The sequence below is a fragment of the Conger conger genome, chromosome 19 (assembly GCF_963514075.1).
Source record: "Conger conger chromosome 19, fConCon1.1, whole genome shotgun sequence".
Classification (NCBI taxonomy): domain Eukaryota; kingdom Metazoa; phylum Chordata; class Actinopteri; order Anguilliformes; family Congridae; genus Conger; species Conger conger.
The window spans coordinates 6,685,792-6,712,561 of record NC_083778.1 but is presented as its reverse complement, the minus strand read 5'-3'; the positions used below and the strand labels follow the sequence as shown (position 1 = coordinate 6,712,561).

The 26,770-nt window shown below is 44.1% G+C and overlaps 1 protein-coding gene across 5 annotated transcripts in view; it reads right to left on the bottom strand.

The window, feature by feature from the left end:
- The window catches only part of LOC133118792 (NACHT, LRR and PYD domains-containing protein 12-like), a 202,856-nt gene that overhangs the window by 165,263 nt on the left and 10,823 nt on the right, over positions 1-26,770 (bottom strand). For 3 of the 5 annotated variants that reach the window (XR_009706441.1, XM_061229030.1, XM_061229031.1), the window contains exons 6-9: positions 23,501-25,904; positions 11,432-11,605; positions 8,245-8,505; positions 3,267-3,614 (exon numbers count right to left, since the gene is read on the bottom strand). The exons of the other annotated variants lie outside the window; for them this stretch is intronic. Coding sequence is in view for 2 of the 3 variants with exons in the window: in XM_061229030.1 (XP_061085014.1) it covers positions 3,267-3,614; positions 8,245-8,505; positions 11,432-11,605; positions 23,501-25,904 (3,187 nt within the window). In the remaining variant the exon portion in view is untranslated. The remainder of the gene's footprint in view (positions 1-3,266; positions 3,615-8,244; positions 8,506-11,431; positions 11,606-23,500; positions 25,905-26,770) is intronic. 5 annotated transcript variants of the gene reach the window in all.

Genomic DNA, 26,770 nt, shown 5'->3' with positions numbered 1-26,770 from the left:
ATATACATTTTTTAAAAGTTCAACATTCATCATTACACAGAAATTGATTTTTTTTTTTTTTTTACTGTTACTAGTCCTGTAACCATTTATATAAGGGATAGGTCCATTGTCTCCATTGGTCAGTTTGCGTTCAACCCGTGCCAATTTCCACGATGTTCACAAATCATGTAATATTACTCTGCGTTTAGATCACCGTGATCTACTTTGTAACCTAAATTAACTTAATGTTATCATCTTGCCGCTAGCAAGACCACCAAAGCCTGCTGAAGCTAATGACTCATGACGACGCTCTGAATTATTTCAATAACTGCACGTAATCTGAATGTGTCCAGATAAACGTTTACACAAATGACTTGTGCCAGCGTCCATGAGCACTAGAAGACATTGTTTCGATTTAACTCAATTAAATAAAAGAGCTCTTCTTAATATTTTATATTGTTGGTTGGTTTAATACTGTTGCCAATGAAAAGTCGTTGTCCTACACCATGGGTCTCCGACACGTTGCTCTCAAGCTACCAATCGCTTGCCGCCCACTTCTGAGTAGCTTGCCATTTAAATATACATTTACAAGTATACATTTAAACACAATTGTTGCCGCGAGGCATTCCAGCCTACGAATTTAATAAAAAGTAAATCAGGCAAAATGAACTCAATGTAGGCTACTTGGCTACGCAATAAGGTTTCCGTGTATTTACAGCACAGCGCACGTCCAATGAATGAATGAAAGCGGCTGCCTTGGCTCGCAATAAACAGACGGGTGGAAATCCCGACACTCTTTCAACTATATAGAACCATCAAATACCCAATATTTCAGTGCCCATCAGTCCCAACATTTAGCAATAGAATCAAACAGTCCAAAAGTAAATTAAATCCCAAACCAAAGCGAAAATCTTTTGATAGCCTATCGGTATGCTGCTCCAAACGAAACGCATGTCTCACAATAAAACGCACTTTAGGAAAAAAAGATCCTTAACTTGCGGTTATCTACGCTAATTTGTTATTGTTCATGAAGGCGTGTCTGGCACCCTGTTATTTTATGGATTCTGGACTTGCATGTGATTTATTGTGTTTGAGAATATTTGCAATAAACTAAGTCTGTTAAGACTGACACTATGACTTACCAAACGATGTTCCTGATTAGCCAACACTAATTGATTTCTGAACGGTTGTTGAACAGTGTTGGTCCACTTTAAGTGTAGCCTTTTACTTTATTTCTAAGAATAAATTCTGCAACAGAAGCCTAATAAGAAATAAAGGCCTGCTTCGAATACAAGCCTGCCCCAAATAAAGGCCTGTGCTTCGTGCAGCCTAAGTAAATAAAAGACCCCGGTCACAATTTGAGGATTTACGGTTGTCATAATCACAGATCACAATTGAAGGCGGTGCTATAAGGAAGCATATGCGCGCCAAAATGAAAATGCAAATCGGGAATTACATTCCGTTTTGATTCCATGTACTTTAACACCATGTCATAATTAAAATGAAAATGCAAAAGCCAAAAGTTTCATTTTGGCACGGATATACTTCCAAAGAGCGACACAGTGTGTTCAATGCTTCCTTAGTGAACATATGAGTAATCAGAAACACCTGGAAAGCCTTTTGTTCCAAATGTTATGGTGCCCTGAAATCGGGGACTATGAATAAAAAGGGCTGCAATTCCGACACAGATATGGATGCAAATAGCCTCAATTCAAAGACAACGGTCAATTCAAAGACAAAGTTAGCACTTTAACGCCATCTTTCATTCCACATGCGCTGGAGTACCGAGCCAAAACTTGTACCACTGTCCAAATACTTACGGACTGTATATAGGTCAGGGCAGGTCTATTCACCTGTGGTACCTTCTCTTAAGCACTGTACCACAGGCAAATAGGGAAAAAAATTTCCTTTTGTATCATGACACTTTTTGAACATATGCAAATTATTTCATGAAGAATGAAGAAGGCACAAATTACACACTTATTGCTCTACGTGGATGAAGTCAATTCAGTGAAATTTTCGATTTCAATATGATAAATGACTCAATAGCTCAAGAACTAATTTTATAGAATATTTATTGAACAGAAAAAACCCCGATGTATATTCTGCGAAATGCCCATGTTCCCCTGGTTCATGCCCACACCTTCTCATATCCTGGAGCTCCAACTGCATCACCCTGCCCCTCAAACTGCTCACTATACTTTCCCTCATTTGAACTTCCTACCTTTCCAGCTAGTTTTTTGACTGAACTCATTTGAATTTCTCTAATTTACAAAATTTCTGCCTTATCCATCCTACCTTTAGACCTTGCTGGCCAGCAGAGGATAGGCTCCCCCTCAAAAGCCAGGTTTCTCCTGAGCCTCTGTTAGAGGGGGTTTTCTTACCTTGCGTGCTTGCTATTTGGGGTCTAGCCTTAGTTTTTGCCCTTTTGTTACTCTGTAAACTTCTATAAAACGCGCTACACAAATAAAAAAAAACCTTGCTCGCCCACTGATGTAGGGTCAAACACCATCTCCTCTGTCTACTTCACATTTAAAATCAGATGGTTTGAGTCACACCATTGCACAAACCTGTCTATCGCAGAATGCTACAAGGCTACTGCCCCTGTGCATTAGGCACAGTTCCCAGGTTGGCTGCTGGTGCTCATCTGTAATTAGTGTGAATAAAACCGGGGAGTGAACACAACCCTGAGGGGCCCCTGTGCTGACTGATCTTGGCTCTGAGAGCAGCATTCTCCTTCACATACTGGACATTATTTGTCAGGGCCCCATGCTGTTCTTATCTCCTCTGAACATGTCCTTCGAAAAGTCCTGTTCTGTTGGTGGGAATTAAATGTTTTGTGAGGAGTACAGCTTCCTTTCATCAGAGAGTGGGGTAAAATTAAGGATTTGATCCGAATTCATAGCAGGTAGTGAATAGTGGAGATGGATGAAGATGACACACCTGAAACATATTACAATGCAGGTGGTCAGTCTTTTACCACCTCAATCAGACATCCAGCATCCAGTCATCACCTGTGCCCTGATACTACAGACTTCACTGAAACCTTACATTCTGGTCAGGAACCACAAACCTGCCAACCCTAAGGCTCATCAGGTTTTATCCTGCTTTTCTTTGAAGTGACAGAGGAGTAAGAAGAGAGGGATGAGACTAATGTGGACAAAGAAATAATGCCGATGGACAGAGTAGTAAACTGAGAGAGAAGGAGCATTTTATCATTTTATTGCATAGAGCCATAATCACTAATTCTATTTAGTTAAAGTCACACAGAACACTGCACTACTCACCCCAGTCTCTGTAGTTTACAGTTTGGACTCATCAGTCCAGCACAGAGCAGCTTCACTCCTGAATCTCCCAGGTTATTGTAGCTGAGGTCCAGTCTCTGTAGTTTACAGTGTGGACTCACCAGTCCAGCACAGAGCAGCTTCACTCCTGAATCTCCCAGCATATTGTAGCTGAGGTCCAGTCTCTGTAGTTTACAGTGTGGACTCATCAGTCCAGCACAGAGCAGCTTCACTCCTGAATCTCCCAGGTTATTGTTGCTGAGGTCCAGATCTCTCAGGGGTGAGTTTGATGACTGGAGAGCTGAGGCCAATATTTCACCGGACTCCTCACTTAGGTCACAGCTTTTCAGACTGTAAAGAAGAATGAATACATTATAGAATGAAAGGTCAGGTAAGATATCAAAGATAACATCTTTCAGAGTGGAGAGTGAGTTAGTTTGCAATGCTGTGGGACATTTGGCACAGTTAATGGTAAGATGTAAAATATAACACACATCTGTCACTGTGGCCAGGGAGTTTGCTTTTTTCCTTTTGGTTTTCTGTCACAAACTTCCCGCAGCATTGTAAGCTAACACAACTAAAGGCAGAATGACATACACATGATATCCTCATATCCTGTGGGCTCCAGAATTATTGGCACCCTACATACACATGCACAACAATACTGTAGACACAAATTTTTTGAATAAAAAAAAAAATTAATAATAAAAAGAAAAATCCCCCAAAAACTGGTTTCAAAATTATTGGCACCCCTGCTTTAATTTTGTGCTGTAGCTGTACCCATGTACAAGTGACTCCTTTTGTGTATGTGTCTTTGCGCATCTTTATTTGTGAGGCTGTCATGTCACATATTATGTTAGTCTAGCCTCGCCACGTTTTTATGTTTCATTTCTTGTTACGTTTCATTGTCATGTCATGTTATGTTTCATGTTTAGTTCTTGTTACCAATTATTTCTTAGTCTTGCCATGTCATGTTATATAGTTTATTGTCATCGTTTTGCAAATGTTATCTCACAAATTATGTTCCATGTTATGTTGTACTGTTCATTGATTTAGCATACACTTTTTCGTGTCTTTCTGCAAACCTTGCATTCCTGCTTTCTCTCTCCCTTTCTGTCACTCACACCCTAATTGTTTCAATTTCCCTTGTCTATTTACTAAATCTACTAATGCTAGATCAGGATTGGGTAATACTAACATACTAATCATGTGTTCATGTTACCTTACATTTCTTGTGCATGTCATTTATAATTTACTAATGCTAGGGCAGGATAGGTTTATTACTAATTACCTTGTTAACTTGTCAATCCTCCACACCTGATTTCCATTCTCTTGCTGCTCTCAAGCTAATTGTCTACACCTGTCTACACCTGCATAAAAGCTCAGTTTCATGTCATGTCATGTCTGTGTGAAATTGTTTGCCTCCTGTTTGTCAGTGCAGTCTCTTGAGCGGTTATACCAAGCCATTGGCTACGCGTTATGATCCAAGCCTGTTTTTGACCATTGTTTATTGACTTCTGTTTTGTTGACCATCTCCTCCCTGTACCACGACTTTGCCTGCTGTTTTTGTGCTTTTGCCCCGTGGAGCAGACTTCGGTCTTGACTCTTGCACCGTCATTGACCCTGAGCCTGCCTACCGTCCGCCTGTACTTCTGCCCCGCTGACAGCTTTCCTGGCTACCGGACTTCCCGCATGGTGTACCGACTACGAGACTGCCTTCTCCCTCGGTACTGCACTTTGGTTTTCTGGCTGGATATTTACGTGTACGAACATTGCTTGTTTTTGACTACGCTCTCTGGATATTCCCCAAATAAAGCCCTGACGGGACTTTACTACACTACTGTTTCTGAGTCGTGCATTTTGGGTCCAAACCCCCCACGCACCCGTCTCAGAGGCATGGCAGAACTTTCAGACTTTTACCCAGACACCTGGCAAACTCTGAGAACCAACCCAACAGAACTTGCATTGAAAGTCCAAATGTGTAATAAAATGTAGTGAGAGAAATTAATCTGAATATAATGGAGTAAAAGTTAAATGTCCTTTACAAATATACTCAAGTAAGACTAAAAAGTATCCTCCTTTAAAATGACTCTCAGGTTAAATTTATTTAAGAACGTACTTAAGTCAATGTAATGGAGTAAATGTTGCATATTACTCCCCACCTCTGCTAACAGGCGACTGCTCCGTCTCATAATGACAACATATATCAGATACATTCAGCTACCTGCTGATACTGTAACTGTTTGAAGTTCCAAACTGTTTATTTCGGTAAGCTCATTTGTACCTCCTCCTCGCCTATTCCTCCATTTATTTACACATCCTCATCACTTCTCACTTCTATCTTTCTGTTTCTTACCGCTCTTCATTGGCAGTTGTGCTTTCTTTTCTATTTCTGTCTGCCTCCTTCTCTCTCCACTTACTTTTAACAAACTCATCTGGAGACATTAGTTAGTTATCAACGAGCTGGCTAACTTTCTAAATTTCATTTTGGATCTATACTGCACCATTTTAATGAACTACTTCACTTTGTGAACATGATCAGCAAACCTAAATTATATGTGCTAGCAAGCCCTCACTATCACTGTCTAAAATTAATTTCATAACTTCACTGAAATTACCACATACAGCCATCTCGGTCCCCACTGATGTAGGGTCAAACACCATCTCCTCCATCGACTTCACTTTTAAAATCAGATTGAGTCACACCATTGCACAAAACTGTCTATCGTAGAATGCTTACAAGGCTACTCCCCCTGTGCATTAGGCACAGTTCCCAGGCTGGCTGCTGGTGCTCATCTGTATTTAGTGTGAATAAAACCGGGGAGAGAACACAACCTTGAGGGGCCCCTGTGCTGACTGATCTTGCGTCAGAGAGCAGCATTCTCCTTCACATACTGGACATTGTTAGTCAGGGCACCATGCTGTTCTTATCTCCTCTGAACATGTCCTTAAAAGAGCCCTTGCAGTTATCTGGCCGTTTGGCTTTCTTATCAGGGTCAATCACCAGCCGCCAACTGCAGCACCTCCTTACAGTCAGCAGAAAAGTCCTGTTCTGTAGGTGGGAATGAGCTCTTTACAGTCAGCACAAAAGTCCTGTTCTGTAGGAGGGAATGAGCTCTTTACAGTCAGCACAAAAGTCCTGTTCTGTAGGTGGGAATGAGCTCTTTACAGTCAGCAGAAAAGTCCTGTTCTGTAGGTGGGAATTAGCTCTTTACAGTCAGCACAAAAGTCCTGTTTTGTAGGAGGGAATCAGCTCTTTACAGTCAGAAGAAAAGTCCTGTTCTGTAGGTGGGAATGAGCTCTTTACAGTTGTAGGGGAAAATTCACAGAACGAAAGATCTCCCTCCTAAAAGCATGATAACCAATCACAAGTCAAAATCAGACTCCACCTTAGTGAGCAGGCTGGTTCCTCCAAAACTCTCGACGATGTGTGCTAAAAGTTTATCAATATATCTGTATTAAAGTATGATATGTACCCTGTATAGTTTCAAACTGATTAACTGCTAAATTATGCTAGAATTACACAGCAGCCAGCTGGCGGGGGGGGGGGGGGGGGGGGGGGGGCGTCTTGAACTGTTTAGACCAAACTGTAAAGGACACGGGCAGAGCAAGATATGACTGTACAGCTGATTTCTCCGGGACTCTCAATGTTTTATGCCAGAAGTGTATCTATTTGACCTAGAACATTAATTATAGCTGAGCTTATGAAAACGCAAGAAACCACAGTGAAAACTGTTGAAATGAGAGCAAAGAATGCTACGTACATTTACTCCCTTAGAAGAGAATAATTAATCAAATGTTTAGTATGTCTGTATATTAGAAAAGTATATTAGAAGTGAATATTAATGAAATGTTTAGTTTGTCTGTATATTTTCAATGATTACTGCTGCTTAGTTCGTCTTATAAAAGCGAAAGATACAGAGTGACGTGTATGGATGACGTGTTAGAGGGAGGGCATCCAGAACTTTATGAGGTCTGGTAGTTTGCCAAAAGCAGGTGCGGGGTGAAGTGAGGACACAAACTTTGTTCTAGTTGGCAGAACGCCCTGAACTTTGTACAGAGTTGGCAGAGCATAAGGACTGTTGGCAATTTGCCACAATGACGTTGTGGGAGGAGCATTGGGAGGAGTTACGATAAGAACAGTGTGGGTGATTTGCCAGAATGATGTTTGAGGAGGAGTTGTAGGTGGAGTAACTGTGTATAAAATGGGTGTAAAAATGACAGTCAGGGTTCAGTTCTGGAGAGCTGATCCGGCTTTATGTGCTGCTGCTAATAAAGTCTGATTTTCCTGAAGATCTTGCTGCCTGGTGTCGTCTTTTCCCTCGCGAAGATGTTTTTCGACAAATTGAAGATTTGGACTCTGTCGTTTCCTAGACACGACACAGTCAGCAGAAAAGTCCTGTTCTGTAGGTGGGAATGAGCTCTTTACAGTCAGCAGAAAAGTCATGTTCTGTAGGTGGGAATGAGCTCTTTACAGTCAGCACAAAAGTCATGTTCTGCAGGTGGGAATTAGGTGTACTGTATTGTGAGGAGTACAGCTCCCCTTCATCAGAGAGTGGGGTGAAATTAAGGATTTGATAACAGTTCATAGCAGGTAGTGAATAGTGGAGATGGATGAAGACTAATGTGTGACAGACCTGAAACATTTTAATATGCAGGTCGTCAGTCTTTTACCACATCAATCAGACATCCAGCATCCAGTCAACAACTGTGCCCTGATACTACAGACTCCACAGAAACCTTACATCCTGGTCAGGAACCACAAACCTGGCAACCCTAAGGCTCATCCGGTTTTATCCTGCTATTCTTTGCTGTGATAGAGGAGTAAGAAGAGAGGAATGAGACGAATGTGGACAAAGAAAGAATGCCGATGGACAGAGTAGTAAACTGAGAGAGAAAGAGCTTTTTATCATTTCACTGCATAGAGCCATAATCATTAATTCTATTGAGTTAAGGTCACACAGAACACCGCACTACTCACCCCAGTCTCTGTAGTTTACAGTGTGGACTCATCAGTCCAGCACAGAGCAGCTTCACTCCTGAATATCCCAGGATATTGTAGCTGAGGTCCAGTCTCTGTAGTTTACAGTGTGGACCCATCAGTCCAGCACAGAGCAGCTTCACTCCTGATATTTCCAGGTTATTGTAGCTGAGGTCCAGATCTCTCAGGGGTGAGTTTGATGACTGGAGAGCTGAGGCCACAATTTCACAGGACTCCTCACTTAGGTCACAGCTGTTCAGTCTGTAAAGAAGAATGAATACATTATTGAATAAAAGGTTAGGTAGGATGTAAAAGATAACATCTTTCAGAGTGGACAGTGAGTTAGTTTGCAATGCTGTGGGACATTTGGCACAGTTAATGGTAAGATGTAAAATATAACACACATCTGTCACAGTGGCCAGGGAGTTTGCTTTTTTCCTTTTGGTTTTCTGTAACAAACTTCCCACAGCATTGTAAGCTAACACAGCTAAAGGCAGAATGACATACACATGATATCCTCATATCCTGTGGGCTCCAGAATTATTGGCAACCTACATACACATGCACAACAATACTGTCGATACAAATTGTTTGAATAAAAAAATTAATTAATAAAAAAAAGAAAAATCCCCCAAAAACTGGTTTCAAAATTATTGGCACCCCTGCTTTAATTTTGTGCTGTAGCTGTACCCAAGTACAAGCGATTCCTTTTGCGTACGTGTCTTTGCGCATCTTTATTTGTGAGGCATGGCAGAACTTTCAGACTTTTACCCAGACACCTGGCAAACTCTGAGAACCTACCCAACAGAACTTGCATTGAAAGTCAAAATGAGTAATAAAATGTAGTGGCAGAGAAATGAATCTGAATATAACAAGTAAAAGTAAAAAAATGTCCTTTACAAATATACTCAAGTAAGACTAAAAAGTATCCTCCTTTAAAATGACTCTACAGGTTCAATTTATTTAAGAACGTACTTAAGTCAATGTAATGGAGTAAATGTTGCATATTACTACCCACCTCTGCTAACAGGCGACTGCTCCGTCTCATAATGATAAAATATATCAGATACATTCAGCTACCTGCTGATACTGTAACTGTTTGAAGTTCCAAACTGTTTATTTCGGTAAGCCTATTGCTTCACAGATGTCTTTTTTTCTCTGCCCTCCATGAAAATGTTTTTAATGGCGTTCTTGACTTCAATTGGCACAATTCTGGTCCTCATGTTGACAAAAGCCAATAACAGAATCCATGGTACTCAAAAGCAAAGAATCAAGACTCGATACTGAAAGCTCTCACCCCTTCAGTTTTTATGGGTTTGTTTTGCTACACTCAATACGCCATAATGACAGAGTGAAAACACATTTAGAAATCTTCATGATTATACAGAGAACAGCTATTGAAGTTGTCTTCTTCCCTACAGTGCAACATCTCAGTTGTAAAAACATCAGTATGTATGTTGTACCAAACTGTAATATCACTTTAAGGAATCTTCTGCTGCTGTGTTGGCAACCTGTGACGTGCTCCAGTCCACTCTCTCCTCCTCTGATAATTCGCTCATTTGTGCCTCCTCCTCACCTTTTCCTCCATTTATTTACACATCCTCATCACTTCTCACTTCTATCTTTCTGTTTCTTACCGCTCTTCATTGGCAGTTGTGCTTTCTTTTCTATTTCCGTCTGCCTCCTTCTCTCTCCACTTACTTTTAACAAACTCATCTGGAGACATTAGTTAGTTATCAATGAGCTGGCTAACTTTCTAAATTTCATTTTAGATCTATACTGCACCATTTTAATGAACTACTTCACTTTGTGAACATGATCAGCAAACCTAAATTATATTTGGTAGCAAGCCCTCACTATCACTGTCTAAAATTAATTTCATAATTTCACTGAAATTACCACATACAGCCATCTCGGTCCCCACTGATGTAGGGTCAAACACCATCTCCTCCATCGACTTCACAATTAAAATCAGATTGTTTGAGTCACACCATTGCAAAAAACTGTCTATCGCAGAATGCTACAAGGCTACTGCCCCTGTGCATTAGGCACAGTTCCCAGGCTGGCTGCTGGTGCTCATCTGTATTTAGTGTGAATAAAACCGGGGAGAGAACACAACCTTGAGGGGCCCCTGTTCTGACTGATCTTGGCTCTGAGAGCAGCATTCTCCTTCACATACTGGACATTATTAGTCAGGGCACCATGCTGTTCTTATCTCCTCTGAACATGTCCTTAAAAGAGCCCTTGCAGTTATCTGGCCGTTTGGCTTTCTTATCAGAGTCAATCACCAGCTGCCAACTGCAGCACCTCCTTACAGTCAGCAGAAAAGTCCTGTTCTGTAGGTGGGAATGAGCTCTTTACAGTCAGCAGAAAAGTCCTGTTCTGTAGGTGGGAATGAGCTCTTTACAGTCAGCACAAAAGTCCTGTTCTGTAGGTGGGAATGAGCTCTTTACAGTCAGCAGAAAAGTCCTGTTCTGTAGGAGGGAATGAGCTCTTTACAGTCAGCAGAAAGTCCTGTTCTGTAGGTGGGAATGAGCTCTTTACAGTAAGCAGAAAAGGCTTGTTCTCAAGGTGGGAATGAGCTCTTTACAGTCAGCAGAAAAGTCCTGTTCTGTAGGTTGGAATTAGCTCTTTACAGTCAGCAGAACAGTCATGTTCTGTAGGTGGGAAGGCGCTCTTTACCGTCAGCACAAAAGTCCTGTTCTGCAGGTGGGAATTAGGTGTACTGTATTGCGAGGAGTACAGCTCCCCTTCATCAGAGAGTGGGGTGAAATTCAGGATTTGATAAGAGTTCAAAGCAGGTAGTGAATAGTGGAGATGGATGAAGACTAATGTGTGACAGACCTGAAACATTTTAATTTGCAGGTGGTCAGTCTTTTACCACATTAATCAGACATCCAGCATCCAGTCATCACCTGTGCCCTGATACTACAGACTCCACTGAAACCTTACATTCTGGTCAGGAACCACAAACCTGGCAACCCTAAGGCTCATCAGGTTTTATCCTGCTTTTCTTTGCTGTGATAGAGGAGTAAGAAGAGAGGGATGGGACGAATGTGGACAAAGAAATAATGCCGATGGACAGAGTAGTAAACTGAGAGAGAAAGAGCTTTTTATCATTTCACTGCATAGAGCCATAATCATTCATTCTATTTAGTTAGGTCACACAGAACACTGCACTACTCACCCCAGTCTCTGTAGTTTACAGTGTGGACTCATCAGTCCAGCACAGAGCAGCTTCACTGCTGAATCTCCCAGGTTATTGTAGCTGAGGTCCAGATCTCTCAGGTGTGAGTTTGATGACTGGAGAGCTGAGGCCACAATTTCACAGGACTCCTCACTTAGGTCACAATTGTTCAGTCTGTAAAGAAGAATGAATACATTATTGAATAAAAGGTTAGGTAGGATGTAAAAGATAACATCTTTCACAGTGGACAGTGAGTTAGTTTGCAATGCTGTGGGACATTTGGCACAGTTAATGGTAAGATGTAAAATATAACACACATCTGTCACTGTGGCCAGGGAGTTAGCTTTTTTCCTTTTGGTTTTCTGTGACAAACTTCCCACAGCATTGCAAGCTAACACAGCTAAAGGCAGACTGACACACACACAACATGCTCATATTCTGTGGGCTGCAGAATTATTGGCGCCCTACATACACATGCACAACAATACTGTAGACACTAAAGAAATATAATATTTTTATATGAAAATAAAGATCCCCAAAAACTGGTTTCACAATTATTGGCACCCCTGCTTTAATTTTGTGCTGTAGCTGTACCCATGTACAAGTGATTCCTTTTGTGCAAGTGTCTTTGCGCATCTTTATTTGTGAGGCGTGGCAGAACTTTCAAACTTTTACCCAGACACCTGGCAAACTCTGAGAACCAACCCAACAGAATTTGCATTGAAAGTCAAAATGAGTAAAAAAAGTAGAGAAATGAATCTAAATATAACGGAGTAAAAGTAGAAAAATGTCCTTTACAAATATACTCAAGTAAGACTAAAGAGTATCCTCCTTTAAAATGACTGTACAGGTTCAATTTATTTAAGAACGTACTAAAGTAAATGTAACTGAGTAAATGTTGCATATTACTACCCACCTCTGCTAACAGGCGACTGCTCCATCTCATAATGATAAAATATATCAGATACATTCAGCTACCTGCTGATACTGTCACTGTTTGATGTTCCAAACTGTTTATTTCGGTTAGCCTGTTGCTTCACCAATGTTTTTGACTGTTTGACTCAGCCGGACTTTCCTTGAGTTTGCTTTTAATGGCTTCCTTGACTTTAATTAGCATAATTCTGGTCCTCATGTTGACAAATGGCAATAACAGACTCCTAAGGAGAAGTGCAAGACTCCGGTCCTGGAGGGCTGGTCTGCGAGGTGGTTTTTGTTCCAATCAAAGAAAATACCATTTCTATACACAATACCCCATAATGATGAAGTGAAAACACGTTTAGAAATCTTTATGATTATACAGAGAATAACTATTGAAGTTGTCTTCTTCCCTACAGTGCTACAACTCATGTATGTTGTACCAAACTGTAATATCACTTTAAGGAATCTTCTGCTGCTGTGTTGGCTACCTGTGACGTGCTCCAGTCCATTCTCTCCTCCGCTGACTATTTGCTCATTTGTGCCTCCTCTTCATTACATTACATTACATTAACAAACACATTAAAAAGATGAAAACTGACCATGGTTTCAATTGTTACACTACATTACATTAATGGCATTTGGCAGACGCTCTTATCCAGAGCGACATACAACAAAGTGCATACTCATAACCAGGGATAAGTGCGCTGAAAGACCCTAGAGGGAAGTACAATTTCAACTGCTACCTGTACAACGACGATAAGGACCAGGACCTATTTGAATTATTTATTTATTTTTAAACAAGCAAATAAAAAAACAAACAACAAAGCAAAAGTGACCAAACTTAACTATCCAAACACTGCTTACCTAGCCAAATAAAAACCGATACACAAAGTAAATCACAGAAAGACAACAATTAAGGTTCACAGGGAGGTAGGGTGGTAGGGAGCGACGGGGAGAGGTGCTGCTTGAAGAGGTGCGTCTTCAGTTTGCGCTTGAAGGTGGGGAGAGATTCTACAGTTCTGACCTCAATGGGGAGTTCATTCCACCACCGTGGAGCCAGAACAGACAGTAGTCGTGAGCGTGAGGTGGAGGTTTGAAGAGGGGGAGGTGCCAAGCGGCCTGTGGAGGCTGAACAAAGAGGTCTGGCAGGGGTGTAGGGTCTGATGATTTTTTGTAGGTAAGCTGATGAAGACCCCTTAACTGCTTGGAAGGCTAGCACCATTGTTTTGAATTTGATGCGAGCCATGACAGGCAACCAGTGGAGGGAAGTAAGCAGGGGGGTGACGTATTTGGGAAGGTTGAAGACCAGACGAGCTGCTGCATTCTGTTGGAGGGGGTCTGATGGCGGACGCTGGGAGGCCAGCCAAGAAGGAATTGCAGTAGTCCAAGCGGGACAGAACCATCGCTTGGACCAGGAGCTGGGTCGAGTAGGGGGTGAAAAAGGGGCGGATTCTCCGTATGTTGTACAGGAAGAACCTGCATGACCGGGTCACCACCGTAATGTTCTCAAAGAGGGACAGTCTGCTGTCCATCACCACGCCGAGGTTCCTTGCACTAGGTGATGGCGTGAGTTTGGTATCCCCGAGGGAAATGGAGAGATCCAGATGGGGACAGGTATTAGCAGGGATGAATATCATTTCAGTCTTACCTGGGTTGAGCTTTAGATGGTGGTTGTCCATCCAGCTCTGGATGTCACTCAGGCAAGCAGAGATACGGGCAGAAACCTGTGTATCAGATGGTGGGAACGAGATGAAGAGTTGGGTATGATCCGCATAGCAGTGGTAGGATAGCCCATGTGCAGTGATCACAGGGCCAAGGGAACGAGTGTAAAGAGAAAAAAGAAGCGGGCCTAGGACTGAGCCCTGGGGAACTCCTGTGGCAAGGGGCCGAGGTGTCGATATCGTACCAGCCCAGGCAGCCTGGAAGGAGCGATCAGAGAGGTAGGACTCAATCCAGTCAAGGGCTGTGCCACAGATTCCCGTTGCTGACAGGGCGGACAAGAGGATGGAGTGATCCACAGTGTTGAAGGCAGCAGAGAGATCTAGAAGAATGAGGACAGAGGAGAGGGAGGCTGCTCGTGCGGCATGGATTCACTGACGGAGAGGCGCGCGGTCTCTGTCGAGTGGCCCAATCTGAAGCCAGACTGATGGGGGTCTAGCAGGTTGTTGTTAGAAAAGAAAGAAGAAAGTTGAGTAGAAGCGGCTTGTCTATGGTTTTAGAAAGAAAAGGAAGAAGAGATACCGGGCGGTAGTTCTGGATGATGGAGGGATCCAGAGTAGGCTTTTTTTAGCAGCAGAGTAATGTAGGCCCTCTTGGAGGATGCTGGAAAACAGCAGACAGGGAGGAGTTGAGAAGGGAGGTGACAAATGGGAGAATGTCAGGTGTGATAGTCTGGAGAAGAGAAGAGTGGATAGGGTCAAGGGCACAGGTTGTAGGGTGGTGGGAGAGCAGGAGTTGAGAGACATCAGAGCGTGTAAGGGGGGAGAAAGTAGAAAAGGAAGGGATGGGCCTAGAGGGGGGGAAGGGCACAGAGAGGGGGGCGGTGGTTGTAAAGGATCTGCGGATGTCTGTGACCTTCTCATCGAAAAAATCAGCAAAGTCATCAGCAGCGAAGGAGGACTGAGGTGAAGGAGGGGGTGCGTTGAGGAGAGAGGAGAAAATAGAGAACAGTTTCCGGGGGTTAGAAGTAGAGTTCTGAATTTGTATTTGATAGTATTTTGCTTTGGCGGCAGTGACAGCGGAAGAGAATGCCGCCAGGAGAGACTGGTAAGTTGTGAGGTCTGAAGGGTCTCTGGATTTTCCCCACTTCCTCTCCGCTGTGCGGAGGCTGGTCCTGGAGGATGGTGTCAGATATCCAAGGACTGGGGGGGATGTGCAAGGTGGCTTTGAGACAGGGGGACAGAGAGAGTCAAAGGCGGAGGAGAGAGATGAAAGGAGGGTGGCAGATGCAGAGTCAGTGGGGAGTTTGGAGAAGGATTTGAGAGGGGGGAGTGAGTCGGTGACAGTGGTGGCAAAGGAAGAGGGTGAGAGGGAGTGGAGGTTACGGCGGGCTGAGGAAGTGTGGGTGGGAGGAGGAGGAGGAGGATGGGGAGGAAGAAGGAGGGAGAATGAGATGAAGTGGTGATCAGATGTATGCAGAGGGGTAACTGTGAAATCGGAGCATGAGCAGTTCCTCACAAAGATAAGGTCTAGGACACTGCCTGCCTTGTGGGTTGGAGGAGAGTGTTGCAGGCAGAGGCTAAAGGAGTGGAGTAGCGGTAGGAAGGCAGCAGCCTGGGAGGCTTCGTCGAGGCGAAGGTCTTCTTCAGTGCCATTTCCAGACGGCTGAGCACCTACCTGGTAAAGAACACCTACATCGATACATCAGTCCAGAAGGGTGGCATTGCAGGAATGCCAGGCTGTATGGAACACACCGGTGTGGTGACACAGCTAATCCGGGAGGCCAGAGAGAACAAAGGCAATCTGTCAGTGGTATGGCTCGACCTGGCGAATGCATTCGGCTCCATTCCTCACAAGCTGGTCCAGTTCACTCTGATGAAACATCATGTCCCCAGCAGGTGTAGAGACCTCATCGCTGACTACTACAACAACTTCAGGATGAGGGTTTCTTCAGGAGCAACATCATCATCTTGGCACAAGGTGGATGTCGGCATTATCACAGGGTGCACTATCTCTGTGACGCTGTTCTCCCTTGTCATGAACATGCTCATCAAGTCTGCTGAGACAGAGTGCAGAGGGCCCCCGATCAAAATCCGGTCAACGGCAGCCGCCCATCAGGGCATTCATGGATGACCTCACAGTCACGACAGAATCAGTCCCAGGCTGCCGGTGGATTCTGAAGGGTCTCGTGAAGCTGGTGGAGTGGGCCCGGATGCGTTTTAAACCAGCCAAATCAAGATCCATGGTGCTGAAGAAAGGGAGGGTGGAGGACAAGGTCCGGTTTAACATCTCAGGCAAAGCCATCCCTACCATCTCAGAGAAGCCAGTCAAGAGCTTGGGCAAGATTTTTGACAGCTCTCTGAGAGACACATCATCAATTCAGTCCACCTGCACTGAGTTGGATGGCTGGCTGAAAACCGTGGACAAGTCAGGCCTTCCTGGGAAGTTTAAAGCCTGGGTGTACCAGCACGGCATTCTCCCCAGGATCCCGTGGCCCCTCCTTGTCTATGCCTTCCCAATCTCAGCGGTCGAGACCCTGGAGAGGAAGGTCAGCAAACACCTCCGAAGATGGCTTGGGTTACCAAAGAGCCTGAGCAGCATCGCTCTCTATGGGCGTAACAACAAGCTACAGCTGCCCTTTAGATCCTTGGAGGAGGAATTCAAGGTGACGAGAGCCAGAGAAGTGGTGCAGTACAGGGACTCAAGTGACCCAAAGGTGGCCAACGCTGGGATCCAAGTGAGGACTAGCAGGAAGTGGAGAGCAGAGGATGCTGTCCAAGAGGCAGAGGCCAGGCTACGTCACAGGAACCTTGTGGGAGTGGTCACAGGGGCCGAGCTGGGCTAGGGTCCTTCCCAACTCCTCAATTGAACACCAGGGGAAAGGAGAGGCGGTGCCTTGTCCAGGAGGAGGTGAGAGCAGCAGAGGAGGAGACAAGATCCTGCAGGGCAGTGAGGATGAAACAGGGAGCTTGGACAAGATGGGAGAATGCGATGGAGAGGAAAGTGACCTGGACTGAGCTCTGGAGAGCCGAGCCTCAACGCATCAAATTCCTCATCCAGGCAGTCTACGACGTGCTTCCAAGCCCGTCAAACCTGCACACATGGGGCTTAGCAGAGACATCAGCGTGCCCCTTGTGTTCCAAGCGAGGAACCCTAGAACACATCCTCAGCTGCTGTACCAGGGCACTTGGAGATGGAAGGTACCGTTGGAGGCATGACCAAGTCCTTAAGACTATTGCTGACGCCATCAGCGCTGGACTTCTGTGGGCAAAGCAGTTCCAACCCTCCAAGAGAACCATTGCCTTTGTCAGAGCTGGGGAGCAGGCAACCCCTGCCAGAAGAACATCTGCTGGCATCCTGACCTCTGCAAGAGACTGGCAGCTGCTGGTGGACCTCGAACGACAGCTGAAGTTCCCCAGCCACATTGCTGCTACCACCCTGCGGCCAGACATTGTCCTCATGTCTGAGTCCACCAAGCAAGCGGTGATGCTAGAGCTGACGGTCCCATGGGAAGATCGCTTGGAAGAAGCCTTTGAGAGGAAACTCTCCAAGTACGCGGGACTGGTCAGTGATTGTCAGCAGGCTGGGTAGAGAGCAAAGTGTCTTCCGGTGGAGGTCGGATGCAGGGGTTTCGCAGCCCGTTCTTTAGCCAGAGCCTTCAGTAGCTTAGGCATCGTGGGAGAGAGGAAGAGGAGAGCCATCCGCAGTACCACCGATGCGGGAGAGAGAGCCTCAAGATGGCTGTGGCTCAAAAGAGGAGAGCCATGGAGTCATGGTAGCTTGTAGGGACTGGAGGGAGGCATATGTGGGGAAGAAGTCAGCCTTCCGAGTGGCAGACTGGCAGTTCCATAGTCCCCCTGTGACAGCAAAGTCCTCACAGGGGGTCAGCGGGAGGTAGCTGAGGTTCGAGGGGTTCCGACGCCGTGGAGGCCCACGTTCCAGGGGGTGTCTTCAAGGGAGAGAGCAGACTGGGATGGGGTGGAACATAACATAACAAACTGGGACGGAGCGACGCTAGCTCTGAGCACACCTATTTAAAATCGCCTACAATCGCTCACAAGCAATATTAAATCAAAGCTAATCTACTGACAAATTCCAGAGCTATTTAAAACAAACGTTGACACTCAAACAATCACTTGACAGGTATGCAACAAGTATAAGTGTTAACACAGCAATAGAAACAAACTAGCTCAAGCCCTAACCTCTGCTGTTCAAAATAGCAATTACAAATGAAACTTTACCGCATCTAGTGGACGGTCCGCAGCGATACCAGCACACCTGGTTAAAATTATGCACTAAATCTTCACCTATTGCTCCATTTATTTACACATCCTCACCACTTCTCACTTCTATCTTTCTGTTTCTTACCACTCTTCATTGCCAGTTGTGCTTTCTTTTCTATTTCTCTTAGCCTCCTTCTCTCTCCACTTTCTTTTTACAAACTCATCTGGAGACATTCCCCTTTAAACATTTTCTTGACTGAGTTAGTTATAAATTAGCTGGCTAACTTGCTACATCTCGTTTTAGATATATCCTGTTCCATTTTAATAAACTACTTCAATTTGTGAACATGATCAGCAAACCTAAACTATATATGCTAGCAAGCCCTCAATTTAATTTTATAATTTCATTGAAATTACACACATACAGCCATCTCGGTCCTACACATAGGTATGCTGTGGCTGAAACGGCTCACTATTCACTAATCCCTAACTATTGAATGTCCATATAGTGTTCTATATATCCATCCATCAATTATCTTAACCTGCTTATCCTGAACAGGGTCACAGGGGGCTGGAGCCTATCCCAGCATACATTGGGCGAAAGGCAGGAATACACCCTGGACAGGTCGCCAGTCTATTGCAGGGCACACACACCATTCACTCACACACTCATACCTACAGGCAATTTAGACTCTCCAATCAGCCTAACCTGCATGTCTTTGGACTGTGGGAGGAAACCGGAGTACCCAGAGGAAACCCACGCAGACACGGGGAGAACATGCAAACTCCGCACAGAGAGGCCCCGGCCGACAGGGATTCAAACCCAGGACCTCCTTGCTGTGAGGCAGCAGTGCTACCCACTGCACCATCCATGCCGCCACACAGGCAATAAGTGCGGCATAAAAATTGGCAACCAAGGGGTGTCTCGGTGGCGCAGTGACCGCATGCTCATTGTGAGCCGCGACGTCAACGGTTCGAATCCAACTGTCTGACAATTTGTCGCATGTCTTTCCCTCTCTCTCGCCCCCATTCTTCCTGTCTCTATATACTGTCCAATAAAGCTGAAAAGGGCCTAAAAAATTGGCAACCAAAGAACAGACTTGTGCACATTGTATGGGTTTGTGCTATTTGCTTATGCTTGCTACATCATACGAACCTCACACGGACACCAATAAAGGCTTAGAACACACTAGCACTTAATCACCACTACTGTGAAGTAAAAAAGTGGACAAATGACATTTCTGTGAGACGTTGGTGAGCTCACATGCACACACAGCTCTACATTCTAAAGCTCCACTTTGCCCTCCACAATGTGAACGAGCTAGCAGCTTATTCTGGTGATGATGTCTGTGCGTCAGATGTGCATATTGAATACTGCTCCTTCACATTTTACATTTACATTTTTGTCATTTGGCAGACGCTTTTAATCCAAAGCGACTTGCAAGTGCATAGGTTCTTCCACAAGTCAAAGCATCACATCCATAACTAGTAAAATACACATGAAGTGTTGTTCTAAACATATAGTCATCATAAGTGCAATTTTTTAGACAAGAGGGATAGGGATATCAGAAAGGGGGGCGGGGGAAATCAGGAGGGAGGACTAAGGTACTGTTTGAAAAGGTGTGTTTTTAGTCTGCATCGGAATAGGGGGAGGGATTCTGCTGATTCTGCTCCTGACAGTGGTAGGCAAGTCATTCCACCGCTGAGTAACCAGAACGGAAAACAGGCGTGAACGTGCAGCTTGCCAGGTAATCGTAGAGAGGGAACCATAAGGCGACCAGAGCTGGCAGACCGGAGTGGTCTAGCTGGGGAGTAGGGAGTGATCAGGGATTGTATGTAAGGTGGGGCAGTCCCCTTAGCAGCCTGAAATGCCAACACTAGGGCCTTGAATTGGATGCGTGCAGCAATAGGAAGCCAGTGGAGGCCAATGAGGAGCGGGGTGACATGAGCCGACCTGGGCTCACTGGTGATCAGGCGGGCTGCAGCATTCTGGACCAGCTGGAGGGGCTTGATGGCACAAGCTCGGAGACCGGCTAGGAGCGAGTTGCAGTAATCCAGGCGGGAAATGACGAGCGCCTGGACTAGGAGCTGGGTGGCTTTCTCCGTTAGGAGATGACAGATACGGCGTATATTGTGGAGGAAGAACCTGCAGATTCTGGCAGTGGAGGATACTTGTGGAGCCAGGGTGAGGCAGTTATCAAGAGTGGGACATATCTTGATAACTAGTTATCCTTTCGGGACATATACTATATACTTTATTTATTTTTGATTTGCTTTATTTGAGGAGCAAAATAATGAGTTTGCAACAGGTCAGGTTTTAGCCTTCCTTGTCGCTAATGACAGGAATAGAGCATTCCCAAACCTTGCAACATTGGATCACATTTATCTTACAATTCCTGTGAGCAGAGCGCACACAGAGCGTGCAGGCTAAAGCTATTGACAACAAACCTTCGCTCGACAATGACCGACGAGCGTCTTTCACACCTTGCACTTGTTTTTATCGGGAGAAGTGACAAAGAATATTGAATATTTGTAGGCGTGATGCATGTATGGCAGGCTATGGTGGATGTAAAATTAAACGAGTGTGATTGCGGCAAATCGGTGGAATATTGCTGCTACTGCTAATACTATGGTGTTCAAATATTTCCGTTTAAAAGCTGGTGTACGTTATTGGTCACTGAGTGTATTTGAGCTGTGCTAGAGGGCAGAGGCCATTGTGACATCAAAGGCCATTGTGACATCATAGGCCATTGTGACATCACAGGCTATTGTGACATCAAATCAGTGGACTATTGCCAGTACAGTTTAAATATTTGCATTTACAGGCTTAGCAGAGCATTAGCAGACTGGGAAGATTCAGTCTGACATGGATGACTGAATATATAAACCTAAAAGTTTAATTTGTATATAGCGTTATGTATGGGGGTATGTGTGTGGTGTATGTGCAGGTGGAGCCAGGAGGTGTACCCTGCACTGATTAACAAACCCGCCACACCTGCCATAGGCTGGAGTATATAAACTCCTCCCCTTCCTCCACATCTCTCTCTCTCTTTGTCCTGGCAGCCAGCTCTGCAGCAGCAGGGCCTTCAACCTCCACCATTTTGTTTTGATCATTTCATAGTTCCTGTGTTACAATACATTTAGTTATTTTAAAGCACTGTGTCTGTTTCCCTTATGTTATATTCCCTGAGCCAGGGTTGTAACAATAGTCAGATTAGAGTTATTGTTCAATATCATTTAAGTGAAATGTGTATCTTTTATGTAACGCTTTGTAAAATAATTTGTTTATTCAAGTAAAGAGTTATCATTACCATATTTTCTTCTTTCTTTCTGAACAAATTTCTGGTTAATGGCACTACAAGATTAAATTGTTTGTCATGTCGGCATATTTTAACGCAAACAAAATGCTGAAAAATAAAGGCATGTATTAGGGATTCATTTAACATTTAAAAATGCAGCAGAAGCCCAAAATCTACTCTTTCTCTTTGGCCGACTGCTTACATTTTTGGGGAACACTCATTGTTCAACATGCGGCCCCTTTCTGGAGCTACACTCTGCCACTCCTGCTTCAGCGCGGCAACAACTGCAGTAACTGTCACCTGCCGTCCTCAGGAAAGCTACGAGCCGTTGGACATGTGCTCCTCACAATGTGAAATCCGCTGGCCTTTGAAAGCAATGAGCTTGCTGTATAGAAGCATGGCTGCTTCTGGTTTCACTGGCAGGCTTCCAGAACAGAGACATACCAGCAAACAAAACTGTATTTCTTCTAAGATTGTTCATCAAGATTCAACAGTGTTCCGACCATATTGAATGTGAATGTACCTATATGGACCATGGCACAGAATTGTCCATCGATCCTCAGAAACAATTAATAAACTGGTCGGAAATTGGTAGGAAATCGCGAAAGGAGAACTAGCAGAGTCAAATTCTGGCAGGGAGTCAGACTTGGCCTCGACTATGTTTGTTTCCAGCTGTGTCGTTTCTGCATTTTCATTTTACTTTGTGCAAAAAGTTATACATTTTCAGGAAAAATTAAGAAATATTGTAAATCCATTTCTAAAGTACTTATTGATGGTTATGAAATATCACATGTCCGGTCAGCCAAATTTCTTGGCATCTTCATTGATGAAACGTTAAACTGGAAAGATCACATACACTTAGTCTGTAGAAAAGTAACAAAATCACCCATCATCCATAAAATCAATCCTTGGTTTCACCAGTCCTGTCTTAACAGCCTACCGCCACATATTAAATCTGCCCAAAACATAGATGTTTTTAAATCCTTGTTAAAAACCCACCTTTTTAGTGAGGCCTTTATGTCAGACATAAATGCGGAATCCAGATAATGTACATGTATTTAATTTAATTTAATTTCATTTCATTTAATTTCATTTTATTTCTTTTTATCTCATTTTATTTCATTTTATCTTTAATTTTATTGCCTGGTTTTGTACAGCACTTTGGTCAACCATGGTTGTTTTAAATGTGCTTTATAAATAAAGTTTAGCTATAATATTGCATGGGCCGCCACATACCCCACCTCTCTTCACAGAATCTCCATTTTGCTGAAATAAATTATAAGACTAATTACTCTCACCGTTATGAGCCATCATCCCCACTTTTTGCTAAACTGAATTTACTGTCCATTTGTGAGATGAACATTCAAATAACATGCTCTTTCAGCTACAAATATTTGCATCACCCAGAATCCCTGCCAAAACCTTGTCAGGATCTATTCTGTCTTAATTCACAAGTTCACACACACACTAGATACACCAACAATATTCATCTCCCTCTCTTTCACTCCTCTCCACTACTCCTTATTCGAATCATCAGCACCTATGTGTGGGAGATGGTGGGTTACCGTGCACTGAACATTACTGCTGTCCTAGAGGTGTGGAGAATAGTTTTTAAAAAACTAAATAAAAACTTGCTGAGATGAACCTAGAATTCCCCCTTTCTCCCCCTTAATCCCACACATGAGCTGTGCTGTATGTTTTGACATGTTGATCCATCAGATTACTCTGCCTTTCACTTTCAACAAATTCATAATTTATTTGACAGTTTATCTTTGGAAATAATAATAGTAAATAAAATAAAATAAAATATATAAGTGAGGGGTTTTTGCAGCTTATGTTCTGGATTCAGAACATTAAATGAGGGCACAAGCTAGATTCAGATATTATAATCAAATTTTCAGTTGCCTGACAATTTTATTGCACTGACTAGAATGATACATTACCTACATTAAAAATGATGTAATACTCACATGGCCTTCCTGCTGTTCCTGACTACTGGTAGCAGTCTGTGACAACCTGCTTCAGATGTGTTGTAGGTCTTCAAGTCAAACTCCTCCAGGATCTCCTCTGACATCAGTAACACAAAGGCCAGAGCTGAACATTGGTGGAGTTCCAGCTCATTATCAGAAAGATTTCCTGATCTCAGGGTATTCTGGATTTCCTCCACTGCAGAGTTGTCATTCAGTTCATTCAGACAGTGGAACAGATTGATGGTCCTCTCTGCGGAAGATTCATCTATGATCTTCTCTTTAATGTACTGGACTGTTTTCTTGATGCTCTCTGATCTGCTTTCTGTCTGTGTCTGTGGGTCTAGTCCAGGGGATCTGCTTCCTGTCTGTGTCTGTGGGTCTAGTCCAGGGGATCTGCTTCCTGTCTGTGTCTGTGGGTCTAGTCCAGGGGATCTGCTTCCTGTCTGTGTCTGTGGGTCTAGTCCAGGGGATCTGCTTCCTGTCTGTGTCTGTGGGTCTAGTCCAGGGGATCTGCTTCCTGTCTGTGTCTGTGGGTCTAGTCCAGAGGATCTGCTTCCTGTCTGTGTCAGTAGTCTCTGAAAGTGTTTTGTTATCCATTTTCCTCCATCAGATATTCTTCTTGTCTGGGTCAGTAGTCTCTGAAAGTGTTTTGTTATCCATTGTCCTCCATCAGATCTTCTTCCTGTCTGGGTCAGTGGTCTCTGAAAGGGTATTGTTATCCATTGTGCTCCATCAGATCTTCTTCCTGTCTGGGTCAGTAGTCCTCCTAAGAGCGGCTGAACGGAGTCCAGAGAGAGGCCGAGAAGGAATCGGAGGAAAAGGTCCAGGTGTCCATTCTCACTCTGTAAGGCTTGATCCACTGCCCTCCTGTTTAACTCAGAGAGTGAGAACGCAGAACTGGACCAGCTGTCAAAGACCTGATCCACTAGCATCCTGTGGAACTCAGGCAGAGACCAGGAATAAACAAGTAGACCAGTCTGAGTTCCACAGGAGGGCAGTGGATCAGGTCTTAGACAGGCCCAGCTGCATGTTAAGGCCTGATCCACTGCAGTCTCATGTAACTCAGACAGCTGCACTCTGCCACTGTGAGGTTTTGATTCTTCTGCTCTGAGCACGTTTCTGTTCTCATTTACACATGAATGAAACACAAACAAGGCGGCCACATACTCCTGAATGCTCAGATGCACAAAGCAGTAGACCTTCTCCTGACCCAACCCACGCTCCTCTTTAAAGATCTCTGTGCACACCCCAGAGTACACTGAAGCTTCACTGACATTAATGCCACTGTCTCTCAGGTCCTCTTCATAGAATATCAGATTGCCCTTTTCCAGCTGTACAAAAGCCAGCTGCCCCAGTTTCAGGATGATTTCTGTATCTGATGCTGACATCTTTGGGTTTAATGCTGACATCTTTGAGCCACGATACTTCAGATTCTTCACATTAGTCTGAATGAGCAGGAAGTGTGTGTACATTTCAGTCAGAGTTTTGGGCAGATCTCTTCTCTTTACTTTACCCAAAATTGTCTCCAGAACAGTAGCAGAAATCCAGCAGAAGACTGGTATGTGACACATGATGTCGAGACTCCTGGATGACTGGATGTGTGAGATGATTCTGCTGGCCTGCTTCTGATCTCTGATTCTCTTTCTGAAGTACTCCTCCTTCTGTGGGTCATTGAACCCTTGTATCTCCGTCACCTGGTGAATGCACTCAGGAGGGATCTGATTGGCTGCTGCAGGTCGGGAGGTGATCCAGAGGAGAGCAGAGGGAAGCAGATTCCCCTTAATGAGGTTGGTCAGCAGCACATCCACTGATGATGACTCTGTTATATCACAGCAGATCTCATTGCTTTGGAAATGTAGAGGAAGTCGACATTCATCCAGACCATCAAAGATAAACACAACTTTGACTTCATCACCTTCAACACTTTTGATCTCTTTCAGTTGTGGAAAGTAGTGCTGCAGAAGTTGCATCAGACTGAATGCTCCTTTCTTCTTCAGATTCAGATCTCTGAAAGGAAGAGTGAAGATGAAATCAACGTCCTGATTGGCTTTTCCTTCTGCCCAGTCCAGAATGAACTTCTGCACAGAGACGGTTTTCCCAATGCCAGCGATGCCCTTTGTAAGCACAGTTCTGATGCGTTTCTCTTGTCCAGGTAAAGGCTTAAAGATGTCATTGCAGAGGATTGGAGTCTCCTGGGTGGTTTGTCTCTTGGACGCTGTCTCAATCTGTCTGACCTCATGCTCATGATTCACCTCCCCACTTCCCCCCTCTGTGATGTAGAGCTCTGTATAAATCTCATTGAGGAGAGTTGTGTGGCCTTGCACTGCTAAACCTTCAAATATGCATTCAAACTTCTTCTTCAGATGAGTTTTCAGTTCCTGCTGGGCTCTTTTAATGGATTCATCTGAAGAGAGGAATATGAGAAATAAAATAAGATAAACATTTCCCATTCAATAACCGATAAAGTAGTCAGTTTTTTTACACACATTACAGTGCTGCATACCTTTAACAGTATAACACACCTCTCTCACAGTATTACAAAACTCTCAATGATAATCAATAACAAATAAAACTAATGAGCAAAAACTACATACTGTTACACTTGTACAATAAGAGTGAAGGAAAAAAACACATTAAAAAGATGAAAACTGACCATGGTTTCAATTGTTACACTACATTACATTATTGGCATTGGGCAGACGCTCTTATCTAGAGCGACGTACAACAAAGTGCATACCCATAACCAGGGATAAGTGCGCTGAAAGACCCTACAGGGAAGTACAATTTCAATTGCTACCCGTACAACAAAGCAAAAGTGACCAAACTTAACTATCCAAATACTGCTTACCTAGCCAACTAAAAACAATTAAGGTTCACAGGGAGGTAGGGAGGGATGGGGAGAGGTGCTGCTTGAAGAGGTGCGTCTTCAGTTTGCGCTTGAAGGTGGGGAGAGATTCTACAGTTCTGACCTCAATGGGGAGTTCATTCCACCACCGTGGAGCCAGAACAGACAGTAGTTGTGAGCGTGAGGTGGTGGTTCGGAGAGGGGGAGGTGCCAAGTGGCCTGTGGAGGCTGAACGAAGAGGTCTGGCAGGGGTGTAGGGTCTGATGATTTTTTGGAGGTAAGCTGGGGAAGACCCCTTAACTGCTTGGAAGGCTAGCACCAATGTTTTGAATTTGATGCGAGCCATGACAGGCAGCCAGTGGAGGGAAGTAAGCAGGGGGGTGACGTGTGAGTATTTGGGAAGGTTGAAGACCAGAGGAGCTGCT